The 17869-nt window shown below is 41.1% G+C and overlaps 1 protein-coding gene and 1 long non-coding RNA gene across 3 annotated transcripts in view; both read left to right on the top strand.

Moving 5' to 3' along the window:
• Positions 1–337: 337 nt before the first annotated feature.
• Positions 338–6988, top strand: SPINK1 (serine peptidase inhibitor Kazal type 1). Its single transcript, XM_027606433.1, has 4 exons — positions 338–392; positions 1657–1688; positions 3172–3278; positions 6943–6988. Exons 1-4 carry the CDS (start codon positions 338–340, stop codon positions 6986–6988), a joined length of 240 nt encoding a protein of 79 aa, XP_027462234.1.
• A 1597-nt stretch (positions 6989–8585) lies between these two features.
• The window catches only part of LOC113929592, a 28869-nt gene continuing 19585 nt past the window's right edge, over positions 8586–17869 (top strand). For both annotated transcript variants that reach the window (XR_004820099.1, XR_004820100.1), the window contains exons 1-2: positions 8586–9573; positions 16522–16731. This is a non-coding gene — a long non-coding RNA (uncharacterized LOC113929592). The remainder of the gene's footprint in view (positions 9574–16521; positions 16732–17869) is intronic.

Here is a 17869-nt window from a genome sequence, read left to right as displayed (position 1 = left end):
ATCTTATGGATGAGGCCACTGGGGCTCCCCATAGTCACAGAGGAAGTTAGGGGGAGAACCAACTAACTGACCACCAGAACTTTTCTGACGGAGTCTTGGCCTTGCATATGGCAGGCCTATGCTGTTTCTTTCATCTTTCTTACGCAAGTGACATTCCCAAAACTTGGGGCCAGGCTATGTTACAGAGTCAATGAATAGCCAAAGATCTGTGACAGGGCAGGAGGTGGTGCCTGGACGGCCAACCTAACTATATAACCCTTCCAGTCCCAGGGTTCTGAAGAGAAGTGGTAAGTTCAATGCAGTTTTCCACTGAGGTCTGGATACCGAACTTTCAGCCATGAAGGTAACAAGCATCTTTCTTCTCAGTGCCTTGGCCCTGTTGAGCTTATCTGGTAGGTGCCTTTGTATATTTTTCTGACTTAAGTAAAACCTTTTTGACGTGTTGCATTACTGAGCTCATTACATTCTAAACTTAGAGTCTAGTTTTGGACAGATCTTTTGGTCCCACCCAATGAAATGAAATAAGGTCAGGGACCTATTCCAGAGGGCTTCTTCAAACCCAGAGGTGTCTTGCTGTTTCTCATAAAATTTAGCTAGGAGGAGCTACCTCCTTACCTAGATCACCTCAGAAATTGTCAATATCAAAATCAAATCTCACCAACATTTCTTCCTTTGGATACTATCAAGTTACTTCCTCTTCCCTTCAATAAGCTCATCCAAGATCACCACCCCCTACATAATGTCAACAAACCTGTTATTTTCTAGGGGATGCAGCATGGCAATTTTAAGTATCTATCTGTAAATTCAAGAAGTGTGAATTGGACTAATAATCAGTGTAATGTAGTAGAGGGAAAGAGCTCTTTGGGGACTGATGGTGAGATGTCAAAAGAGTTCTATTCTTAACATTACTTACTAAAGAAGACTTACGTGTAATTGCAAGTTAGTTTTGTGTCACAAGATCTGGCTGGTGCTAGTGGTAACTGTTTCACAAATTTTCATATAAACTCTCCACATCTTCATTTATACACTGACACTTCTTACATCACTAATTATAAGATCAAAGGTCTAGTAACCAGTTGTGAGAAGGCAGTGAACATTCAGAAGATATTTGCTCTTGCCTGACACATTTCGAGCAGTAAGTAAATCACTTCTGTTTTCAAAAGATATGGGTCAACTTTCATGAAACGCCCAACTGAGATACTTTGGTCATAATCAAACTTCCGCTTCATTTTCTTAAGGCTTCAGCAGGCAGGGAGTGATGGGGCACCAGTCAGATGTCCTTGAGAGAAGGCAGAAATAAGAAGGGGTTGGGTGGGGCACCTGGGTGGTTCAGTGGGTTGAGCGTCCGACTCTTGATTTTGGCTCAGGTCATGATCTTGCCCTGCATCAGGCTCCGTGCTCAGCAGGAGTGTACCTGAGGATTCTCTCCATCTCCCTTTGTCCTTTCCCCTGTTCATGCGTTCATGTGTCCTCTCCTTCTCTCTCAAATAAATAAATAAATCTTAAAAAAAAAAAAAAAAAAGAAGAAGAAGAAGGGTGGGGAGCAGAAGAGGCCAGCAGAGAAGTCTTCAATGGAAGTGGAAGATTGCAAATAAGGGCAGATCTGGCTTCTCCCATTTAGTACCTGACCTCACAGGTCTCATTTATGTTTTCTAGGTAACACTAGAGCTGGCTTGGTGGGAAGAGAGGTAAAGACAATTTTGTACTTTTTTATCTCTCAGGCTAGAACTATTTACTCCACTCAACTCACGGTCAAGCTGTGACATTTCAGTTCCACCTGAAGTCAGGACGGGTGTGTGGTACTAGCAAGGCTTAACCTGCGAAGTGTGGATTGTGACAGCAGTGCCCCCACAGCGGCTTATGCTGAAGGACAAATGCACCAACACACAGGCAATTTCCATGTTGTCATATAATGCTTGCTGTGAAGGCATTCTGAACGTTCTGAGGCTATCTGGTATGGCAAGGATTTGGGGGGGGGCATTCTTCTTAACTTCCCCCCAGCAGCCTTCCTCCTTACAGCCAGTTTGACCATGTTGGCATAAAGTTCTCCCAATCCCCAAGGTGAAGCTCTAATTTATAATGAACAAAAGAAAATAATAAACTCGGTTCTGCCTCTAGAAAAATATTCTATACCTAACTTCTTTTTTTGTTCTGAGTTTATAAATTTATTAACTGTGGTAAATTTGAAGACCAGGGAAGAGAAGTGTCCCTTTTCATTTATATCTAGTGAGGAGATAGATGGCAAACCAAAAGGGTATGAGTAAATAAATTATTACACTAATGATAAAGGTTTAAAGAAATTCAGATACCATCTGGAACCTAGCCTGGTTAGATCACAGAATGTGCCCCTAAGTGAGATATATTTTGAGCCATGAAGGATAAGAGAATGTTAGCGAAATATAACTGGTGGGTAAAAGTAGTAGACTGAAGTAGCGAAGAGCCAAAGCTCAGGACCTAGACCAACTGGGTTTGAATCCTGGATCTGGAATTACCAGCTGCGTAGCCTTGGGTGATTTAATCTCTTTGTGTTTCACTGTCTTCACTGGAAGAAGAGTATAATAAAAAAGTCATAGGATAGTTGTAAGATTTAAATAGAGTAATACATGAAAGCACATGCCTATGACAGCCATTCCATAACTATGAGTTCTTACTGATGTCCAGGAAACAGACTATGCAAGGGCTCCCAGGGCAGAAAGCACCTGAAGTCAACACATGACTAAGAGAAGGGCAGTGTGACTGGACCACAGTGGGCAAGGAAGACATGCCCACAGTGTGGCTGACCTGACAGGAACCAGCACCTGCCATCATTGCAAACTGGAACATGATCTCACTCACCTTATTTAAACCTCACACCACCACCATGAGATAGGTGTGGAAGCGATAATATCCTTCCCATTGTGCAGATGAAGTGACTGAGGCTCGGAGCCACCAGGAGATTTGCCCGCATATTATAGCTTGTAAACAGCAGAGGTATTACATGCAATCAGGCATTCTGTTTCGAAACCTTGGATTCTTCCTCTCAGATACTCAGTATCACTCCCCCCCATCACTGCCGGGCTTCCATCTTTAAGCTAACCAACTCCAAGGAAGTGAAAACCCTTTTAGAGATTTTGCTATAAACTCAAAGAACGCTAAATAATGGAAAATAATTCTGTTTAATTCCATTTTTAGGCTAAATGTAACACTGAAACAACTGCATGTACGAAGATCTATAATCCTGTCTGCGGGACTGATGGAGAAACTTATTCTAATGAATGTGTGTTATGTGTTCAAAATAAGTGAGTACAAATTTGAATGTCTTTTAAAATGTATTTTTAAGCTAGTCATCTTCAAATTTTCATATATCTTATCCCTCTAAGTTCCAATCAATATACCAATAACATTAATCTTACCATGAGAGAAACAAAACATCTCGACTTTCCAAAAATAATTCCCAATCTCTTTTTCTCATTACATATCTGGTATGATTATCTACAGAGATGTGCATGTGTTTATGTGTGTGTGTGTGTGTTGTTATACAAAACAATACTTATTGTGTCAGGCATTGGGCAAGGCACTGAATACTCACAAATCTATGAGGCAGAGAATACTAAACCCATTATACACATGAAGAAATTGAGACTGAGCTTAAGTAACTTGCTCGAGATCAACAAGCAGTAAGTGACAGACGTGGGTCCAAATCCTTGCTCTTTCAACTATGCTTTAAAGTCAGGTATCAGACTAAATATTTGTGAGATACAGAAGGAAGTCCAACATGTTTCAAGTCTCAGTTTGGTTATACTCAATGTTAATACAGTGTAGTCAGTGGAAAAAAGAGCAAAGTACTCTGGGAGCACAATATTAAAAACAACTAATTAGGCCTGCTACAATTCGGAAAAGTTTGGAGGCTTTGTTTAGGCCATAAAGGAGAGACAGGCACTCCAATAAGAAGAAAAATCTGAACAAAAGGGAGAAAGGTATTAATAACATGGTGCAAGATAAATGTGTTAAGGAAAGGATAGTGGAATAGAGGAAAGTGTTTGAATGGTTCTCTGAATTAATTTTTCAAAAATCACTTGTATAACAAAAACTCATGCTTTACAGCAAATCAACAGATAGTCTAGATTTTTAAAAAGCTAATACACCCAAAATACCTTTTAAGTTTAAAAGATCACAGGGGCGTCTGGCTGGCTCAGTTGCTAGAACATATGACTCTTGATCTTGCATTGTGAGTTTGAGCCCCACGTCGGGTGTAGAGACTACTTAAAAATAAAATCTTGAAAAAAATCATACTTGGTGATGGTAATGATTGTGTTTACAAAAGCCCTCAAAAATACAAATATGAATTATATGGATCAGGTGACCAAAAACATTCTTTTGTAACTTTTTTTATGGAGATGAGAGCCAGCCTCAGTGAATCTCATTTTCTGAAGTGATCATAGGTAGGTGCTGGGAATCAAACTCAGGCCCTCAGAGAAGCAGATCTGCCACAAATTTCCTATTTTACTCAGCTCCTGAACACCTAACATGTGCCCAGCATTGTGCCGGTTTCCTCTGCTTTCCTTGTGCTTATGAGTAAAAGAAAATAGGTCATAAGTACAAATAAGAAAGCTTCTGGTAACTTGGGACAAGTGCCATCAAATGAGGTGTGAGGAAAGTACCTCAGGAGTGAAGGAGAGACACAGATTCCTTAGTACTAAAAGGGTCAAGAAAGGATCCATGAAAAGGATGTCATTTAAACAGGGCTCTGAATTTTGCAGCACCGCAAAGGCATCCCAGGTTAAATAAAGGCGTAGAGTGATCAAAACAAATAAAAGAGATTCCACAAGTAGCCCAGAAAACTGTTATTCTTAGAACCGATTTAGCATTAACAACTTTGACTTAGACTCAAATGACTACACGCATTTCCATTATTCCGTAGTATAAATTCCCAATAACATGACCTCTCTTCTAGGTCTGCTTTAAATCACTTCAGAAAATCCTCAGTGTTAGCAAGGATTGTTGAAATAGGGCCCCAGGGAGAGAGATCTAATATCCTCAAGTTTTAGAACCAAAATATTAGATGTTCTGCTTTGTGGTGAATTTATTTCCACACTAAATATTTGTAAAAGGAACTGGAAAACACTTGTTAATTTTCTCATGACCTAGGCTGTTGACATAAAGGTCAAACATCATATTTCCATCCAAGGGGAGGAGAAAGCAACATAACAGCCTTGAGATTTAGAAAATTCCCAAGTGCCAAGACCAAAATGCCCAACGTTTAGAATGAAATATTGCAAAAATATTAACATACAGCTGAGACACCCCATTCCCTTAGCCTTTAAAACCTACCTGTCCTGCTTACTCATTCTATTTTTTCAAAAATATTTAAATATGAGAAGAACATTTGAATGCCAGAAAATGTAACTTCTCTTCCTGTATTTCTCAGATAAGAAAACAGGTCTAGGGGCGCTTGGGTGCCTCAGTGAGTTGAGTGTCCAGCTCTTGGTTTTGGCTCAGGTGACGATCTCATAAGTCATGGGACTGAGCCCAAGTCGGTCTGCTTGAAGATCCTCTCCCTCTGCCTCTTCTCTCACTCTCAAATAAATTAATTGATTTAAAAAAGAAAAAGAAAACAGGTCTAGAGAGAAAATGTGGCTTTTCCTAGTGTAAAATACTTACAATGTACCATACCACCTTTCTCTCTACTGCCCGTTAAAAGCCCCCCAAAAATACTTTGTTAACTAGAACCAGGCTCTGACCCTAGTTGTTGGGTTTTGAGATGGGTAGACAAAGGCTTGCATCTCCTTGATCATTACGTGCTTGTCAGATATAGTCAGTAAGGACTTTTTTCTCTGTCTTCTCAGGGAATTTGTACTGGCAAATTCTGTTCTGTAGACCGGCACTCTCTAGCAGAACTTTCTGCAAAGACAGAAATGTTTTGTAACTGTGTTGTCTAGTATGGAAGCCACTAGCCTTGTCACCAGTACTTAAAATGTGGCTCGTACAACTGGGAAACTGAATTTTTAATATTACATAACTTTAACTGATGTGAATTTAAAGAGCTAAATAGGGATGGTGTCTTCTATATTGGACAACACAGCCATAGAAGGTAAGTCAACCTGTGTACTGTGTTTAGATGTTTGTGCTATGTATACTAAACAACTCAGACAAGTATTATGCATGGATGATATTTATGGAATAAGAAAACAATAAAACTCTTAAAATGAAGAATCATCAAGGTCCAGATAAATACATGCATAGATATACAGAAGTCAGATGTCCTCAAGTAACAAAGAACTAGAAGAATTTTTATAAACCAGTAGTATATTCAAGGAAAGGATGGTTAAAAAAAGAGAGAGAGAGAGAGAGAGCTCTGAAAACAACCTCATGAGGCACAATTACAGGATTTAGGAATACTCAGCTGACAGATAAGAAAACTGGTTTGGGAAAGATAGTGTCCTGGGGAGCAGAGTGGTTTTATCTGGAGGGGAGGATGCTCAGACCTGGCAGGTGTCAGATAGGATATAGATATGATTTCCTTATGTGAGATTTCACAGGTATTAAACCCCAGAGTTCTAAGGCAAAGGATCAGTCAATTAGAACATCCTGTAGTAGCCCAGGCACCAGCTAAGCTGGATGCCTTGTGGCTAGAACAATGATATTAGGAGAAAAAGAAGCAACGATGAATTAGAGATTGATTTCAGAGATTTACTGTAATGCCACAGTAGATCTGTAAACTCTGTAAGGACATTTTTCCTTTCTGTTGTATCCCTAGTGTATGTAAGAAAGAGTGTCTGTCAATATTTGATGAATTAATGAATAAGTGAATGAATACATGAATGAAAGGCAGGAAAATGGGAATAAAAATTTGAAACCTTTCTATTTTAAATAAAGCTGATGTTTTTTTCATTGTTTTTCTCCCATAGTCACTTTTTTTGTCAGCAAAATTCAAGCTGATTTTTTTTTCATTCTCTTCTACAGGAAGCACCAGATCCCTGTCCTCATTCAAAAATCTGGACCTTGCTGAGAACCAAGGTTCTAAAATCTCCTGTGGTTCCCACAATGCCTAGCGGACCTGACTGTTGAATAAAATGCATCTAAATACTTCCTGTTGTTCCTGTATGCTTTTTCCTCAAAGGCATGTTTGATTACACTGGGGTCAGGGGACTGAGACAAACTCAGAATAGACCAGATTTTACAAAATACAGCAATTCTGAAATCTTGGACAAGGTTTCCATCATGATGCTTTTTCCTTCTCCATTACCTTCCTCACATACTATTGTCTCAGGAAAATGTGATTACAGTTACTAACTGACAGGACCCAGTTGATCCTGAGGACAAAAATCCCACAGAGAATTAAACTAGCTTCAGAAGGAATACTTGGAAAACTTTCAGTCCAGAAACATGTTATCTGTTAGCTTTCGTGACTGAAATAATTTCTTTAGGTTTCCTTGGGATTTAATAGAGCAACCATTGTACGAGGACTCTGTGTAGTTGACTTGGCTTTATATGTGAGCCACAATAACCCTGTAAGGTTATCCTTATCTTGTGAGTCAACGTAGAAAAGTTAAGTAACCTGACTAATAGCACCGGCAAATAAGGTAGCAGAGTTAGGTTTTTAATCCAGGGTGGACTCAAAAATCTAATGCTTCGTCTAAACCACAATCATCTCAGGTGGATTATTCCTTGCCTATTTCTTCTATAGGAACTTTAGGTAGCTTCCTCATATTAAAAGACCTATGTGCGTAGGGACAGCAAATAAGGTAGAAGTAAGAAGTACCTCAAAAGAAAAAGTATCTATAATCACTAAAAAAGAGATGGAAAAGCAGTTTGAATTCTTGAGCCCTTATGAAGAACTAGCCGAGAAGGGAGAAGCAGATGGAGGCCTAAAAAAACCTGAGATGTATCAGGTGCATCAAAATCTTTCCCAACACAGTTGCCTGACACTCTTAAGGTTTAGGATAATTTCTTGTCATGTTCAAAATATTCACGTCTTGAAGCTTAAATCTGACCACTAGAGGATGCTGTGGTCTCCCCAGTGACAGCCAAACCAGAGCCTAAAGCTCGCCAGATACCATGCTAACAGAAGTTATGGATGCAAGATGGCTTCCTGCATCTCGTCTGTGATGCTAGAGGACACTTGAAGGGCACCCTTAATAGTAAACAACTTTGCCACAGTAAACGGAATTTAAATAATTGAATGCTGGAAATTGTCATGTCTAATTGGACCATTTTACAGGTCTGGAGAGAAGAGGTTTGAAGGCTGTAAGTAGAAGCAATATATTAACCCTTCATTGCCTTCAATGGTTCTGCTCCCTCTCTCTCTGACCTGTTAAAAGGTAAACAGAGGCAACCCACATTTCCGCCTGGCCATAATTTTTGGAGCTGCCAACCTGACAGATGCCAGGCCAAGTTCTCAAGACACAAAAGACAAACAAGAAGGGAAAGGATCGACAACTAATGGTATCTAAAAAGCAAATTCATGAGTCACAATTGGAAGATCTAATGATTTTTTTTGTTTGTTTTTGGGGCGAGTTTGTTTTGTTTTGCCCGCCAATCTGGATTTGGAAAGGAAGGGACAAAGGGAAATTTTACCTTCCTCTATGGACCAGGTGCCACAGAGATAGAAGAGCTTCTTTGGTAAGAATTCTTACCCTTTGTCCGCTTTGGCCAGTTTTCCCAGGATCCCTTCCGCAGGCTCCGGAGGGAGCGCGATGCCCCAGCGTTCTCGTCCTGGTCACCAGATACTTTAGACGAGGAAAAAATAATTTTCCCTCCCCTCTCAACGGTGAGTGCTTGGCTGAGACGCCTTTTTCTGTAGGGCGCCTCATAAATGGATAAGCTTATCTACGATGAAAGTTTACTGTGGCCACCGTAACTCAGGATTATCTTTTGTGAGGTTCACCTGCTCGTTCAGTCTTCAAACAAAAATTCTCACCGGAGGCCTCACACGGGACCCCTTCCGGCCCTGGAGCCAGAGGGTTTTGAAAGCGGACACAGTCCAACCCTGAACTCAGTCCGGTTTCCAAGTCGGACCCAGTCCACGCCGAACTGAGTCCCCTTTCCAAGCTGGACCCAGTCCTTCCCTGGACCCAGTTCAGTTTCCAAGTCGGACCGGGTCTGACGTGGGACCCAGTCAGGTTTCCAAACCGGAACCAGTGTGACCCCGAACTTCGTCCGGCTTTGAAGTCGTATCCAGTCCGACTGCGGCCAGTTAATCGAGTTGGGAGAAAGAAGAGCTCCAGTAAAGCTGAGAGCTTTAACGTAAAAGCTGCAGGGCTGGGATCCCACAGGGATATACCCCGACCTCCAGAGGCCGCGAGAAGCCGTGAGAAGCCGCGAGAAGCCGCGAGAAGCCGCGAGAAGCCGCGAGAAGCCAAAGTCGCGAGCTCGAGGGGCTCCACAGTTACCTGTGTCTGGTTGCTCGTCGCTCTTGGGCTCCTTGGGTTCCCTCTTCTGTCTCCAGACCCATGAAGAGATAAACCTGAGACATACTACAATTTCAAGAGTTTATGTGAACAAAAATTGAATCGAATGGAGCAACCTCCAATCTAGCAGATAGAAAGGAGCTATGAGGGGCACAAAGACGTTACTTTACAAGCAAAAAAGCAGGTTGGTTATTGCAGGGTCGCTTTCCTTTAGGGCAGAGCAGAGGTTTATCAGGCAGATGACCTAACTAGTGCTGATCAGGGGATTCCTGACTGATTTAAGATTCCATTTCTGGGAGAGCAGAAACTGCACTTAAGTCTTGGTTTGGTGGTGTGGGGCTTAGCCTAACAGACTCCATTCTGGGCCTGTTGCCTTACTTTTAACAGACCCATCAGAAAGCGTGTGGATTACTGTGTTCATGTCTGATGGTTACATTTTAAAAGACATGTTTGCAAGCGGAAATGTGTTTAGAAGAGAGAGACTGCTGGGATTAATAAGAATTTGAAACTTTGTCCTATGATAAATGGTTGAAGGAAGTAGGAGAATTTGGTCTGAAGAAAGGAAAACCCTTAAGTATCTGGTAGGTCTTTTCAAACCATTTAAGAGAGAGTGTTAACACCATGAAAGCAGAGACTGCCTTCCTTTTTTGATTGCTGTATTATAAACTGGAGGATAGTAACATCTAGGAGGTGCTCAATTAATACTCTTTTTGTTACCTCAGTGAATGGGGAAAAGGTATGAACATGTTCTGTTTGGCCACAAAGGGAGAATGTAGACTAACTGGCTGGAGATTAAAGAAAGCTGATTTGGGCTCAGTAGGAAAGCATGCCCTAGGATGGTTAAGATCAGAGGCTCTGGTTTCTAGCGCTTGGGCCGGAATCCAGCTTTCCTGCCGTCTAACCACATGACCTTGGAGAACCCAGAGAATTTTCTCATCTCTTTTTTTTTTCCTCATCTCTAATATGGGATGAATAATAACAGTTTCCCAACAATTAGCACCATGTCTGCCATACAGTAAGTGCTCAGAATTATCAGCTGTTTATTATTGTTACTACTATTATTATTCATCTTGTAACAATTTGAACCCACTAAAAAGGTCTCCTGGTGCATTAACATTTCCCTGATAGGAGGAATTTTGCTTCTTCAGGTACTAGTTCATTGCATTATTGAATTATCGGCGGTTTTGTGGAAGAGATTCCTCAGCTGGGTACAAGATCACGCTAAAATCTCTCTGCTTTCAACTCTAAAAAAAATTTTAGAATTATAAACCACACCCCTCCAAATAGGAACGTGACTGACAACAAGTATTATGGATGGAGTTTTATGTCTGGGTTTTGTGGTCCCTACTGTTAGGTCTTCATCTTGGGGTAAACCTAAGAACTGTAGCCCTCTTTAAATGCAAAAACACAATTACAGGTAAACTCCAAGAAGACATGGTCACAGGGCCAATAGATTTTTTGTAGTTTCCTTTACTAGTTTCAGAGTATTTGAAATGTGAAGCTATCAGAGGGGAATAGTATATAAAAAAAGATTTTTGTCTCATTGGAGAAGTACATGTGTTTCAAATGAAACATTTTAAAAAAACTGTACAAATCTGAGAAATAGGGACATGACTGATACTGTAATTTTATTTCCCTTTCTTTAACCCAATTTATCCCCTATAGGCCCTAGTTTAATCCAACTAAGTAAAAATGCAATTGATTTGCATAATACAGGAAGTACTTACATAAAAAGATACGAAGCTCTTACCTTTCAAAGCCTTAGTTAGCACTGCCAACAATTTCCTTTGCTTTTTTTTTTTCATTGTTTAAGTGGTAGCTAACTTAGAGCTAAAACTTTGGAATATATAGATAATAAAATGATGTTCAGGAAAAAGGAATAACATAAATCTGCTTTTCAACAAATCAGTATCCACTGAAAAGTTCCAAACAACAAGCAAATAAGGCTGGTTGGGGATCAAAGCAAAAACCTAAAAAGAAGTAAGACATCCTTATAGGAAAAATAATGCCTTCATTAATTAGGTGGTTAACTTTTTATTTTCTACTTGATTGAATATTGTGTGTTTATATTTTTGTGACCTTCAAAACCCAATTTAGGTTTTGTTTTAAATTACATATATAATATCCAACATTGAGTCTGCAGTTGCAACTACAGTTTTTCTGTGCTACAATAATTAATGAACTATTTGTTTTGCTTTCATTAAAAGATACTCCCACTAGCAGGACATCAGAATCTTTCCTTGCCATTATCCAAAGGACCCTAAAAAAAAACCCCTAGCACCCCTCTCCACACCACCATGTCCATTGCAGTATTATCTACAATAGTCATGGTATGGAAATAACCTCTGTCCACTGATGGATGAATGGATAAAGAAAATGTGGAACACACACACACACAAATATTATGTAGCCATAAAAAATGAAATTTTGCCATTTGTGACAACATGTATGGACTTTGAGGGCATTATGCTAAGTGAAATAAGTCAGACAGAGAAAGACAAATACTATATGATCTCACTTATATGTGGAATCTAAAAAACAAAACACAAGCTCACAGATACAGAGAACAGACTGATGGTTGTCAGGGGTTGGGGGGAAGGAGGTGGGATGAGTTTGCCAGGAATTATCTGTTCATGGAGTTATTTCTTAGGTATTTCCAGGAGTGAAGACCAATTAGAAATTTTTTCTGAATTGTTACATGTGGAATAAAGGATATTAATCACTATAATATTATGATTAGGGGAAAATGTAAAATTTTCTCCAGTCTACTTCCTTAAACTGAATGGGACTCTGGTACTGTCCTTCCAACACCTCTTACCTTCATTAGCCTTAGGTGAATAATGTATGTGTTTTTGCCTCTGTTCTCAGTGGAAGAAAGACAGGAGAGGAAAAAGGCAAAGGGTAGTTAGTAGCTGGAGAGATTGGAGTATTTTGTAGAGGGACCTTTCTTAACCTCCATAACACCTGGTAGTTGTTGATGAGAAACTGGAACTTAAAATGGAGCCCATTTATTTGCCTCATATTATGACATGTGACCTGTAATACCAATAAAACTACCAACATTTTAATATATTGTCAAAATGCTCTAATTTGTCAGGGGTTTTTTGTTGTTGTTGATAAAGTGTATGATATAGACAGTAATGCTTAGGCACTATTTTTACATTGTCAGTCTTCATCCTTCCTCTTCTGGAATTTAGAAAATAGGCTCCCGTACTCCTACCTCTACTGTTATTATGCTCTAACTTGCTAAGTAAGTGAAGTTCACTTTTGATAGGGAGTGGGTATTCACTATCATCAAATAAGCAACCCAATCCTTCTGATCCCTCAGGGACTAGACCTTTCTTTCATTCTCTCATTCTCTCCCAGTGACTCAACCATCCCCTTAGTCATCATCCTATAACCTGGGATTCACGCTGCCTTCTCCTGTAGTATGTCTGTCTTATAAGGACACTCTTTCTTCCTAATCTCTCCTCTCCCCTTATATCACAAGGTCATTTATATCTACTCCTTTAAAAATCAATCTAGGTAAGACCTTTTAGTCCATTTTCCAGGTGAGGATATTGAACTTGAAGAAGTTCAATAATTGCCTACTGCCGAAGAAGAGCAGGATGAGAATGCCTATTTGACTCCCGTGACACCATGCTGCTTCCTCCATACATTAAATATTGTCTCTCAATGTGAATGACAATAAAAGAGATCAGTTAATCTCTACATGTACCATGCATTTGGTAGACAAAGGAAACAACTCCCACAAAGTAGTAGCAAAAGTGTTTGTATGTATTTATCTGAGGTTTTGATTCTTAAAAAAACAACTTAAAAGCACTATTATATTTTTTAACTTTAAAAACAAAGTTTTTGTCTCTGAGTGTTTTCTCAGTTAACAGATAATAAACATTCCAGTTTTTGACATTAAAAAGAATTCCCTTAAATGCAAAGATGATAGGAACCCGTGGCCTTCGGGGTAGAGTAAGAGCTTTTACTTCCTCATATACCTGCTGGGATTCAACCTTTGCCTAGGTGCTAGCTTAAACTGCAGTTACCTTGCCCTTTCTCCCTCACACATTAAATCTACTTCTATTTACTTGGAAAACATTTTTCTTCTGCTCATTCACTACTCCTCTCCCACTACTTTAATTCTTGTATGGGTGGAGGAGTGCTTTGGAAAGCAAGGGACAAAAGTATGTTAATGACCAACTTAAATAATTTTGTTTTTTCTGGGGGCGCCTGCGTGGCTCAGTTGGTTAAGTGTCTGCCTTTGGCTCAGGTCATGATCTCAGGGCCCTGGGATCTAGTCCTGCTTTGGGCTCCCTGCTCAGCAGGGAGTCTGCTTTGCCCTTGCCCTTTGCCCTTCCCCCCACTTTTGTGTGCTCTCTCTCTCTCTCTGTCTCTCTCTCTCAGATAAATAACATCTTCAAAAAAATTTTTTTTTTGGTTTTTGTGTCCCTATGAATTTAAACTGTGATTTTTTAAAAAGGTTTTAATTCCCAAGGGACAATGTTTCCACCACATGACAATGGTTTCATTGAACTGGAAGATTACACCATCACTTGGCCATTTGAGGATCCTCATGCCACTGAGACAACAAGCAAAGCAGGGGCCTTGATCTCTATTATTAAGGGAAAGCAGGATGCTACTCCTCATTGGGCACAGGGCGGATTATGTCTAGACCCCAGTGGATTCTCCAGGGTGCCTCTTATTTCTTCTAAGTTCAGTAACACAGCTAATGGAAAACTAAAGCAACCCAACAAAAAGGATGACTAAAAACTTGAAGAACGGAGGTTTGAGTTACCTTACCAGGTAAAGAATCTTAACCAGATGAGGTGCTGCTTGAGGTCAAAGGGAACCTGGAGTGAGGAGGAGAGTGAATTACAATGATTACCATAGACTCAAGACCAGCTAATCAACCATTTATAGAAATGATGACTTGTGGCAGTTACATATCGTTTCTTTCTTACATTCTTTCTTTCTACATAGTTTAGTATTTAGATTACAGGATATCCAGGGTGAGAACATTCCTGTTTGTATACAAAGTAGCTAACTGTGTTAGGTAAGAGTACCATATTGTTGCCATTGTTGTTGAGTGAAGTTTGAGGGTAGAAGAAAAGTGAATGAACACTGAATAACCAAGGGGTAGGGGTAGCCCATGGTGATTCTTTGTCTACTAATTGTCAGCTCTATCCCCACTCTTCAGTGCTCTTTTCTATAAAACTGGAAAAAATGGCAGCCCCCAAACTGTATTTCCCAGGTTCCCTTGACACAAAAGGAGGTAAGAGGAAAGCCATTTTATTTTCTGTTACGATGGCACATCAAGAAGTGGTTGCAACATCAGTAGGAGTGTAATCTGAGTTCCTGCTTAGCTCGGAGGTGTGCAGGCAAATGGAAGGAGCAGCCGTGCGTTCAGCAGCAGCAGGAGGATTATAAGCTTTTGCATTACTGCTCAACTGCAGGGGCCAGTTTCAGCATCAGGGGCAGCACCTCTGGCTCGTGCTGTAAGAGCAAGCTAGGCTCCAGGTCAGGTTCAATAGCAACTTCTAGTTTCTAGGTAACCCTCTTCTCTCTTCTGTTCCTTCAGCCCTTTTGAGAGCATTGCAACCAATTCCCTGCATTAAATACCTCTTTTAAATATTTAGAGTAGTCTCTGGCGTCTGGGCATGACACTGACTGATACAGATATGAACCTCCAGTTTGTAAAATTTGTGAGAAAACTATTTTCCAAAGGTGTCTGCTCTTTCTAGCCACTATTTCCTATCCTAAGTTGGAATCTTGTTTGGGAAATTGGGCTGATCATCTCAGCCAGGGGAAAAGTGTGGTGTGGCTGAAGAGGATGGCTAAGCAAGATATTGGTCCATGCTGAGGGTGAAGGATCAGGATCCTATCCAGAGATGAAACTGCTATGTTGATGGATCCTAGAATAGAACTACCACTCACTCCCCTTCTTTCCTCTACTAATGGAAAGAAGGAAAGAGCAAAGGGGTATAAAGTCATATGCTGGGTCTGTGAGCCAATACAAAGAGAAGATGTCAATCTGGGGAAGGAAGAAGTATACAGGAGATGCTCCCTTCTCCTCATCCAAAGAGCCCCTACCCCTACTCCTACCCCTACCTGTTCCCCTGACAGCTACTGCTAATGGGAAGCCTCTTGTGAGTCCAAAGGTGAAAGTGCCCAGACACTCAACCTCCCTAGGCTCCTCCATGAGACTGCTGCTGATCACAGGCATAATCAAGCAAAATGTCCTGAGCCTGGAGGATTCCTGGATGAGCTACTCCTTCTGTTCAATAGATGAAATTCTCAACACCCTAGGATAGGAGAAAAGGTCACTGTCCGTGGAAAAAGAAAGCACAGCCATCAAAGGAGACAAAGTCTATGGATGGAGGATTGATACCAATTAGCCCCCTGCCTTCTGTGTAGACAGCAGTGAGAACAAGGCTTCTTAGAGGTCAGAGGAGAGAAACATGTAAGGCCTGAGAAACATACCTAGGCATCAGGGCAAGTTGTCTGCAAGGAAAAGATTATCACTGTTCTCAGATATCCCTGTGCTAGATTTCTCAACTGCTTCATGCCCCTACTACCAAATCCTACCCCAGTGTAATGGATGCCCTTACTTCTCTCATTTCTACCTTCCTCTGATCTTGCCTTTGTTTTTACCATGTGTAGCTAGAGTTCTCTTGTAAGACAGTGAAGCATATCGTCTCTACCAGTTGTATCTATGAGAACCAAAAGGGGTATTTTGCCCACCTAACAATGAAGGAGGCTTATTATTTATGATTTCAGAAATCTAGATAGAGTTTTCCTCTCGGACATTCAAATAGTTAATGGCCAGAGGTTACTTACCTGATACAAAATACTTTCAACCAAGCATAACAGAGAGGCTGGTATCAATGATGTAAGTTTTAAAAGAGAGAAGAGGTAAAATTTGGCCTATTTTAAGGAATTTGTGTGAAATACTCTGTCACTGGAGCAGGCAGAGACCAAGGCTGGGACAGAGAACAAGGCTCCCTAACACTCAGCACCTGCTTTTTCATGACAACACTGTCTGGAGGTCATTTACAGGTGCTAGGCAAGGAAGTAAGGAAAAATTCAGCACTATAACAGTATCCTTTTAGCAATGAGAAAGTCTGTGTTTTGGTCCTAGGAGAAGAAATTGTGAACTTCCCTAGAATGGATGGAAAGAGAAAGCAGGAGCAGACACCTCTCCAATCTGACCTATGCACCCTTGAGAGTCCTATGTTGTCTGACAGAAAAGCCACGTGGGAAGACTTGATGCTCTTTATGATGCCTGGTGCAGCCCTGACACTAGCCACTGAGGTTACATGTAATTATCCACACATCCTTTCAGAATAAGGTAAATTTCAGAGCTCACTTGTTTTTCATTCCCTGGAAAGGAAAACCAAGAGTTGGGAGACAGACAGAAATATCTGCCTGTGGGGCATCTGGGTGGCTCAGTCATTAAGCGTCTTCCTTTTGGCTCATGTCACGATCCCAGGGTCCTTGGATCCAGTCCCGTGTTGGACTCCCTGCTCAGTGGGAAGCCTGCTTCTCCCTCCCCCACTCCCCTGCTTGTGTTCCCTCTCTTGCTGTGTCTCTGTCTGTCAAATAAATAAATAAAATCTTTAAAAAAAAAGAAAGAAAGAAATACCTGCCTGTATCTTCCTGGACTTCTGATCCCCCCCCCTTTTTTTAAAGATGTTATTTATGTATTTGAGAGAGAGAATGAGATAGAGAGAGGGAGCATGAGAGGGGGGAGGGTCAGAGGGAGAAGCAGACTCCCCGCTGACAGCAGGGAGCCCGATGCGGGACTCGATCCCGGGACTCCAGGATCATGACCTGAGCCAAAGGCAGTCGCTCAACCAACTGAGCCACCCAGGCGCCCCTGATTTCTCCCCTTTGACAGTCACAAAATCACCACCTAATTCCCCCTTGGAAATGAAGGAGTAGAGAGGTGTGTATACTTTAGTTTCTCCCCCTGATTGCCTCTACACCCCAGAAACCAGTTAAGCATACTTCAAGATAATCATTTGAAATTAGCTTCGAGGGCGCCTGGGTGGCTCAGTTGGTTAAGTGGCTGCCTTCGGCTCAGGTCATGATCCTGGAGTCCCGAGATCGAGCCCCACATCGGGATCCCTGCTCAGTGGGGAGTCTGCTTCTCCCTCTGACCCTCCCCCCTCTCATGCTCTCTATCTCATTCTCTCTCTCAAATAAATAAAATCTTTAAAAAAAAAAGAAATTAGCTTCGAGTGGGCAAGTTTTGCTAGGATGAGTTGGTCCCCCTGAACTGGGAAAGAACACTTTAAGTGTGAGAAAAGGAAAACTGCAGGTGTAAGGGGTGTTGAGGATGAGACTGGCTAGGGTAGGATTTCCCAGGGCTGAGATCATACCAGTATTATACCCACATGACAGACCACTTTTTAGTGTTCCCCTTCCTCCATCCCAACTAACTCTCCAATTCTCTTTGCCAGGTCTCTGGTTAACCTAGGCACTCA

Source organism: Zalophus californianus, chromosome 5 (assembly GCF_009762305.2).
Source record: "Zalophus californianus isolate mZalCal1 chromosome 5, mZalCal1.pri.v2, whole genome shotgun sequence".
In the NCBI taxonomy this organism is placed as follows: domain Eukaryota; kingdom Metazoa; phylum Chordata; class Mammalia; order Carnivora; family Otariidae; genus Zalophus; species Zalophus californianus.
The sequence above is the reverse complement of the archived record's forward strand: the minus strand, read 5'-3'. Positions and strand labels throughout refer to the sequence as shown.

Excerpts from the sequence above, each read along its gene's own strand:
- SPINK1 (XM_027606433.1), top strand. The coding sequence starts at position 338 with ATGAAGGTAACAAGCATCTTTCTTCTCAGTGCCTTGGCCCTGTTGAGC. Across the intron at positions 393-1,656 it reads GGCCCTGTTGAGCTTATCTG|GTAACACTAGAGCTGGCTTG; the intron begins GTAGGTGCCTTT and ends TATGTTTTCTAG. Across the intron at positions 1,689-3,171 it reads CTGGCTTGGTGGGAAGAGAG|GCTAAATGTAACACTGAAAC; the intron begins GTAAAGACAATT and ends TTCCATTTTTAG.